The following is an 8,210-nucleotide window of genomic DNA, read 5'->3' as shown; positions in this document are numbered from 1 at the left end:
TCTCGGGGAGGCAACACTTTTCCTGTGCCCTCTTAGGTTCAGTGTCTGGGGGCCTGCAAATTCAGCTGACAATAGGAGAAAAAAACTGAAGTTTATTCACACGCACATGGGAGTGTATAAAAGAAGCAACTCCCTAAACAGGTAAAGATGAGGATTTCTATACCTAACTTACCAGGAAGAGGGAGATGGACAAAAAGGCTTCTGTGGGAAGAACAAATGGGTTTCCAGGAGAACAAATGGGAGACAAGAAGTTTGTGACAATGTTGTTTATGCAGGCGCTAGTGGTCTTCTCCATTTTTATTTCATGGCCATAAACCCCTAGAGAGGGGATGTATGGCAGCCTCATTTCCAGCAGCTTCTGCTTTAGTGAAATAAAGGAAGCTCCAAGAAGGCTTCTTTCTGCATCTGTTGAATCTTAACTATCTTTGGTTTAAAATAATCCTCATATCAACTGTAGAGGTCTGAGTGGATCCCCACACTGCCATGTCCCCAACATTACCGGTTGAGGGCTATTCCTGGAGGTGTTAACTCCTTGGTCATTCGGGCCTGCCTCTATTGCTGGCCTGCTTGCTCCTTCTGCTGGAAAAAGACTTTAGGCAGAGAGTCCAGGTACAGATGCTGAGTGCCAAGGGGACATAGGCCACCACCAGTTTCCTTCAGATTGTTCTCTTCTTCCACTTCCTTCTTTAATGTCGGTATCCCAAGGTTCTGTCCTTCCACCTCTGCCTTTCATACTCTCCACTGTTGATAAGGTGACATTATCAACTCTCACAGTGTCAGTTACTTAATACTCTGATGTCACTCAAACCTATATAATTTCCCTTCTCATCTCCCTTAAGGTCTAGACCTGAACATATAATACAACTATCTATTGAGCATCTCACCTTGGATTGTCCACTGCAAAATCAACACAACAAAAATTGAGATTATAGTCTCCCAAATCCTGCTTCTCTTCTGTTATTCCCTATATTGTCTCGCTTTCCTAGAAATCCATTATTTTTATTGCTGCCAGGGATTTTTCTAAAATACCTACCCTACAATATGGCCAGGCACTGTTTTAGGTGGTGAGGATACAGCAATGACCAAGAAAACAAGATTTCTGCTTTCATGAGACTGAGTTCTACAAGTAAATATATAAATAAACAAGAAAGAAGAAAACTATCCGTGTTAAGTTCCATGCAGAGACGGGGAAGCTACTTTAGATTGGTAGGTCAGGAAAGGCCTTGCTGAAAAGAAGACATTGAAGCTCAGGGCTGAATGACACAGAGAAGATGTCCAAGCAAAGATCAGGGGGAAAGTCTTCTAGACAGAGGGAACATGTCACTCCCCAGCTGAAAATCCTTCAGTGGCTTCTCAAAGTCCTCAGGATATGAGTCCAAAATTCTTAGCACGGCAGAGAAGGTCTTCGGCATCTGGGCAGTTGCCTTCCTCCCCAACTTCCTTACATGAGATGACATTAATGCATTTAATGCTCACAAGCACCTTGTAAGATAGCACCCAGGCTGGCTGAGTTCCCCCAATGGTCTCATTCATCTTTGTACTGTTCGTGAATTAGCAGTTGGCTCAATAAATGTTCATTAAAGGAGCAAGGTGTTGGGCAAAAAACATAGATGCTTAACAGATGTACAGGTCTAGGCCGGTGCTGTCCAATAGAAATATAAGGTAAACCACATCTGTAATTTAAAGTTTTCTCATAGCTACGTTAGGAAAGTAAAAGCAACAGATGAAATTGTCATAACATTTTATTTAACCAAATATATTGAAAATATTATGTTTAACATGTGATTCATATAAAATTATTAATGAGATATTTTATATTTTCTTTTCATTCTCAATCCTCGAAATCCCCTGTGCATATTTCACACTTACATCACCTCTCAATTTGGACTAGCCACATTTTGTAAGTGCTAGTGGCCACCTCCTCAGAGACGTCCCCTGGCAACCACCTAAAGCAGCCCGGCCATGCATCTCCTACCACCTCCCCTTTTTCTCTTCCTGGCAGCGCTTACCAGTACTTCCAATTATCTTATTTGCTAGCGGGTCTTTTGTGCTTCCCCACCATACAAGCCCCTCAAGGCCTGGGCTAACTTCGAACGGTGCCTGGCACGAGCAGGCGCGCAATAAAAGCTGCCCCTGCCACGTCCAGCGCGCAACCGCAGTCCCGGGCCTCGCTTCCACCGCGGGGCGGCCCCTCGCCCTGCCTTCCCCAGGCCCACCCCTTCCCCAGGCCCGTCCCCGGGATGTTGGCTGGAAACCGTGGACGTGACGGGGAGGAGTCAGGCCGCCCCGCTCTCCGCGCCGCGCGCACAGGCCCGGCCACTGACCATGGCGGAGCCCACGGTGTGCTCCTTCCTCACCAAGGTGCTGTGCGCCAACGGCGGCCGCATGTTCCTGCAGGACCTGCGCGGCCACGTGGAGCTGTCGGAGGCCAAGCTGCGGGACGTGCTGCAGCGGGCCGGGCCCGACCGCTTCCTGCTGCAGGAGGTGGAGATGAAGGAGGGCCTCTGGGACGCCGAGGCCGAGGTGGCGGCCGGCGCGGGCGGCGCGAGCGGCGCGAGCGGGAGCGGGGGCGCCTCGGCTTGGAGGGTGGTGGCCGTGTCCTCCGCGCGCCTCTGCGCCCGCTACCAGCGCGGCGAGTGCCGGGCCTGCGACCAGCTGCACCTCTGCCGCCGGCACATGCTGGGCAAGTGCCCCCACCGGGACTGCTGGTGAGGCGGCCGCGCGGCGGCCGGGCCCGGGGCGGGAGGGGCGGCGGCGCGATGAGCGCGCGGGCCTGGCCGCCAGCTGAGGGCGCGAGCGACGAGATTTAAGAAGGGGGGCCGCGCGTCCGGGCCCCTCCCGCCCCCCCACGCTCCCAGCCACGGGCGGAATGAGGCGAAGGGTCCCCTTAACCACCATCCGCCGCCAGAAAAGCTGCTACCCCTGTCCTCGGATCCTCCACACCGCGGCCCGTTAAATCGGGGTTGGGACTTTTGGGCTCACTTACTCCAGTAGTCCTCTGGGGACATCTGAGGATCCCATGAGATCCATGGACCCTTTAAGGGGCAACTTGCCTGTTTCCACATAACCACACGGTTCTCCCGAAGCGGGTCTGTGCCCTCTAGGTTTAACCACCCTGAGCTAGGCTGACTCCCGGGAAACTGAGGTCTGGATGGTGTGGGCGAGCTCTTGGGGCTGGTGACTGCCAGGCTGGGGTGTGAGGCTGCCTCCTGACTCGTCTGCTGGGCTCCACGTCGTCCTTGGCTGATTCTAGGCTCCCCCCCCCCCCCCCCCACAAAGTGAGGCTGGGCTTGGGCACTTTCTTTTTCACATTGGCGGACTGTGGGGGTGCACAGCTGTTTGGAGTAGAGAGAAGGCCAAGTGCAGCCACCTACAGCCAGACGCCCATGCTGGGTCAAAGCCGTGATTGGGGGAGGGGCGTCCTTGGCTTTAAGCAGCCTCACTGAAAATGACCCTGAGGGGAGTTGCTTCAACCCAACTTTCTTATTATTTATCAGTGCCTGTTAGGCTGTAGTATCCATGGCTTCTCAAAAATTACTTAACTTCACATGTAAGTTGAAAGCTGCCCAAGGCAAGGAATTTGACAGTCTGGCCTTTCACCTGGGTTTCTGACCTAGAGCTCTGTTCTCCTAGGTCTACCTGTACCCTTTCCCATGATATCCACACACCTGTGAACATCCAAGTGCTGAAAAACCACGGACTTTTTGGCCTCAATGAAGCCCAGCTTCGGATCTTGCTTTTGCAGAATGATCCCTGCCTTTTACCAGAGGTGAGTTACCAAAGAGTCGCCCTCATATTGTCACATTCATTACAAGGATTGTTCCGTATGTACTTTTTTGGCTTTAATTGCTGCATCAACATGATTCAGTTTCAAATACTTAAAAAGTACCTATTGCTGTTATGGAGACATTATCATGTTTGTTTCAGTTTAGCAATACACAAAGAATTTTTTTATACACTATAGTAGGAATGCCAAGAGAAAATATTATAAGAACAACTATTCAAAGCAGAATTCGCTAATCTAGCACAAAGATTCTGTCATAGACACTCCCACTTTGCCAGAAGAGGGTCAGAGAGAAGGGAGGATGTTGGGAAGACGGAGGGAAGTTCATAATTGTGGCCCGATTTTAACTGTAAGGTATTTCAGGGTCTAGAAGGGAAGAAAGTCACAAGGCTGGAGATATGAGCTTTGGTACAGATGGCAGAGGCCACCCTCGACGCAGCAGAATATGTACCCAGAAGGCAGTCCTGGAGTTGGTCTTAGGAGCCAGCAGGATTCTTCCTGACATCCCTCTCCTTTTTCATTCCTTAAGCTCTGAAGCCAGGTCCGGTATGTCATGGTTGTGAGCCAAATGCATTCCAACCAACTATGTTGCTGAAAGTAGATCCAAGCGGCAGCTGGTGCAGGTTCTTGGCAGGAAGGGTGAGGAGGATGGCAGCAGCTCTGAGGCTGGGTCCAGTCCTTTCTCTCTCAGAGAGAAGGCGTAGTGCAACTGCCATTTGCCTTTTATTTTTATTTTTATTTTTATTATTTTTTTAGAGATGGGGTCTCTGTCACCCAGGCTAGAGTGCAGTGGTGCCATCATAGCTCACTGCAACCTCAAACTCCTGGGTTTAAGCGATCCTCTTGCCTCAGCTTCCCCAGTAGCTGAGACTACAGGCATACCTCACCATGCCCAGCTAACTTTTTTCTATCTTTTATAGAGACAGGGGTCTTGCTGTGTTGCTCAGGCTGGTCTTGAACTCCTGTCCTCAAGCAATACTCCTGCCTTGGCCTCCCAAAGTGCTAGGATTACAGATGTGAGCCACTGTACTCAGCCTATATTTTAATATATGATAATTCAAGTCTTTATGCCCATTATTTTTCTTTTTCATTTTTTTTTTGTTTAATCAATTCTTGTTTCCTTTTTCAGATAAGCTTTAGAATTATTTAAATTTCTAAAACTATTTTATAGGAATTCTTTGAGGGGGGTAGGGATTGCATTAAAATTATGAATTCATTTTAGAAAATTGGCACCACAATTAGAATGCTTTATTGTTTTAAACCAGGTCAGCGGTATCCAGTAGCATTCCCCACATTTTTGATTTGACTGGTTACAGTCTTATTGTTTAACATCCTCTATCCCCTGAATTTTCTGTAAACTGTTAGTTAGATCTGGAGGTTTGATCAGATTTAGGATTGATTTTACTAACATGACTTTTTATTTTTCTTTTTAATGTGTGATGCATGTTAGAGTGACTAACCGTCCCCATCTGCCTGGGACTGAGGGGTGTCTTGGGCTGGCAGACTTCCATGGTCAAACCTGGACAGTTGTATTTCCTGTTGCAGCACATCAAGAGGCATGTAATGTCTTGTCATCTTTTTGTGCATGTGCGGTTAAGACTGATGAGGGGTTTCAGGGTTGCCAGCCTGATCCATCATTAAAAAGCCCCCCATCAGTGTGGTCTTGGTTCTGGGACAGACCCACTTTTCATTAGTTGTCCCAATGTAACTATTAATAGTGCTCCCTTGCACCCTAAAAGATGCTCTTGTCTGGATCACAAGTTATGTGTTTGTGCTGCCTGTTGAGGTTGGTTTCCCTGAAAGCAGAACCTGCGGTGCATGTGATTTATTGAGGGTGGGCTTTTTGGGAAAACCCGGTAAGGGAGAGAGGGAAGCAGGACATAGGGAAGGAAAAGCTACAAGCAAGGTAAAGTCCAGCCTTGACTTGATGCGTCGGGGACTGTGGAACAAAAATTACGCTGCAGAATTTTTCTAGCGTTGACACAAGAGGGCCAGCCTTTTGTATCTCCACCTAAGTCACTTAGTGGCTGTAGGCTTTGGGGAGGAGGGCGGGTCAGCTGAGCGTCTAAGGTAAGAGAGAGGCAGCTGTGAGTTGGTAGCAGCCAGGACTCACAGCAGCTGGGGCACGCTCCACACTGCCACACTCCTTGTCAGGCTTTCACCCCAAACTTTCAACAGCCATCGATGATAAGAGGATGCCATTTAATCTTCAGTTTAGCTAGAGAAGCTGTGGTATATTAGCTTCAAAGATACAGTGAAAACTAATATTTCAAATGTTGCCTCTTTCCTGTACCAGGTCTGTTTGCTCTACAACAAAGGTGAAGCCCTCTATGGATACTGCAACCTCAAGGATAAATGCAACAAGTTTCACGTGTGCAAATCCTTTGTCAGGGGAGAGTGCAAACTTCAGACCTGCAAACGATCCCATCAGCTCATTCATGCTGCAGCCCTGAAGCTGCTGCAGGACCAAGGACTGAATATTCCAAGTGTTGTTAATTTTCAGATAATCTCTACCTACAAGCACATGAAGTTGCACAAGATGCTTGAAAATAAAGGTAGGGGTATCAGAGGTAGACAAAACACTGTCGATGAAGGATATAGTTTTGAGATTCCTCACTGTAAAGAAATAAGAACAATGAGAACAGTCACATGAAAGTGAGTGTGGAGAAAAATCACTTCGTGTGTTAATTGTGGCATTGTCCTTGGGAAAGCTTAGAGCAGTCACAATCTTAGGATGTAGAACTGTGATTCTAACCAAAAGAGGGAAGGATTTCTTTTCATCACTGCCACTGCCAGCTAATAGAATCTGCCCAAGGGTAGCTCCTTAGTAAGTTGGGATCAGGAAGTTGGAAGAACAGTCTTAACAGGTTGGTTATGAAAAAGTGGAGGGAGATGGGCCGGTGACTGGAAAAGCAAGGATAATGTAGGGATGGCTTCCTTTTATTAAATGCAATTAAAGGTTTTTCTTTTTTAATTTTTTAAGTAATTTTAACCATATTACAGGAGGATTTGGAAAATAGACTAGAAATAAAAATTGCATATGATTCTGCTCACTCCAGTCTACAATACTTATCAACATTTTATAATAGGCCTTTCAGTTCTGTTATATACAAATACTAATCCAGTTGTGTTCAAAGTACAATTAGTACTTTACATTTTTACTTTATACAGCATCATAAATATCTTCCCATATTACTGCATAGTCTTTTGAACATTTAAAAAAGTCTACGAAGTGTGGTTGGGTGTTCTTTTAATTTTAATGCATTCATGTTCCTTATTCTATTAGATTTGTTTGTAGCTGAAAGTCAGTGGGTGGTGGGCTTAGAATTACTGTTGGGAAAACCAAATTACCAGAGGCAGAGCCTCTAAGCTTTTAACACGGAGTTTTTATATGTTGAGATGTTAGGATAAGACTTAACGAGTTTGCAAATAGGGAGGTTCTGCATATACCAATGTTAGAGGCTGTCCAGGGAACCCTGAGTGGTGGCAGGGACCTTCTACTCTATGCTATGTCCAGGGCCTGTCATTATCTTCATCTGGTCTTGTTTAGTGAGTCTCTCCTTACTATGAAGTAGTGACTTTCTGCTTGCTATTGACATACACACATATATAATCTATCTCAATCTCTCGCTCTCTCCATATACATATATGTATATATGCAGACACATATATATTATGTATATTTTTTATGTATGTATTTATATTTTTTAATCCAGAGGACATGAACTCCCCAAATCCAGGGTGTTGGGAGTCTTGTCTGAGATCTGGTTAGCTGGGCTATTGCTCCCAACATAAAATGAAACTTGGGGTGCCTTAGGAAAACTTACCCTTTCTTCTTCTTTTTAGATAACTCAGCGCCTGCTAGTGAGCACTCACAGGGCCTTGAGAAACCAGGTGCGCACGCAGCCCGGGCCGCAGCAGCCAACCCTCTGGCTTCTGCCCCTGCTCAGGCAGCCAAGAAGCCCTGCCCAGGCAAACCTTAAAGAGGGTCAGTGAACCAAGAAGAAGCTTGTCCAACTTGGAAGATCTGAAAACAAGCCTTCTTTTGAGCTTTAATTTGTAACCATTCATTCCTTTTTTTTTTTTTTTTGAGACAGAGTCTCACTTTGTTGCCCAGGCTAGAGTGAGTGCCGTGGCGTCAGCTTAGCTCACAGCAACCTCAGACTCCTCGGCTTAAGCGATCCTACTGCCTCAGCCTCCCGAGTAGCTGGGACTACAGGCATGCGCCACTATGCCCGGCTAATTTTTTCTATATAGATTTTTAGTTGTCCATATAATGTCTTTCTATTTTTAGTAGAGACGGGGTCTCGCTCAGGCTGGTCTCGAACTCCTGACCTTGAGCGATCCACCCGCCTCGGCCTCCCAGAGTGCTAGGATTACAGGCGTGAGCCACCGCGCCCGGCCTCATTCCTTTAATCATTTATAT

At 47.0% G+C, this 8,210-nt stretch overlaps 1 protein-coding gene across 1 annotated transcript; it reads left to right on the top strand.

Annotated features, from left to right (window-relative positions):
• Positions 1-2,262: 2,262 nt before the first annotated feature.
• ZC3HAV1L (ZC3HAV1 like) lies at positions 2,263-7,855 on the top strand. The gene is made up of 4 exons (XM_069462014.1): positions 2,263-2,708; positions 3,634-3,769; positions 6,081-6,339; positions 7,631-7,855. Exons 1-4 carry the CDS (start codon positions 2,326-2,328, stop codon positions 7,765-7,767), a joined length of 915 nt encoding a protein of 304 aa, XP_069318115.1. The 5' UTR covers positions 2,263-2,325; the 3' UTR covers positions 7,768-7,855.
• The last annotated feature ends 355 nt before the right edge of the window (positions 7,856-8,210 follow it).

The sequence above is a fragment of the Eulemur rufifrons genome, chromosome 29 (assembly GCF_041146395.1).
Source record: "Eulemur rufifrons isolate Redbay chromosome 29, OSU_ERuf_1, whole genome shotgun sequence".
Taxonomy (NCBI): domain Eukaryota; kingdom Metazoa; phylum Chordata; class Mammalia; order Primates; family Lemuridae; genus Eulemur; species Eulemur rufifrons.
Note: the sequence above shows the minus strand (reverse complement) of the source record. Positions and strands in the feature narration are given on the sequence as shown.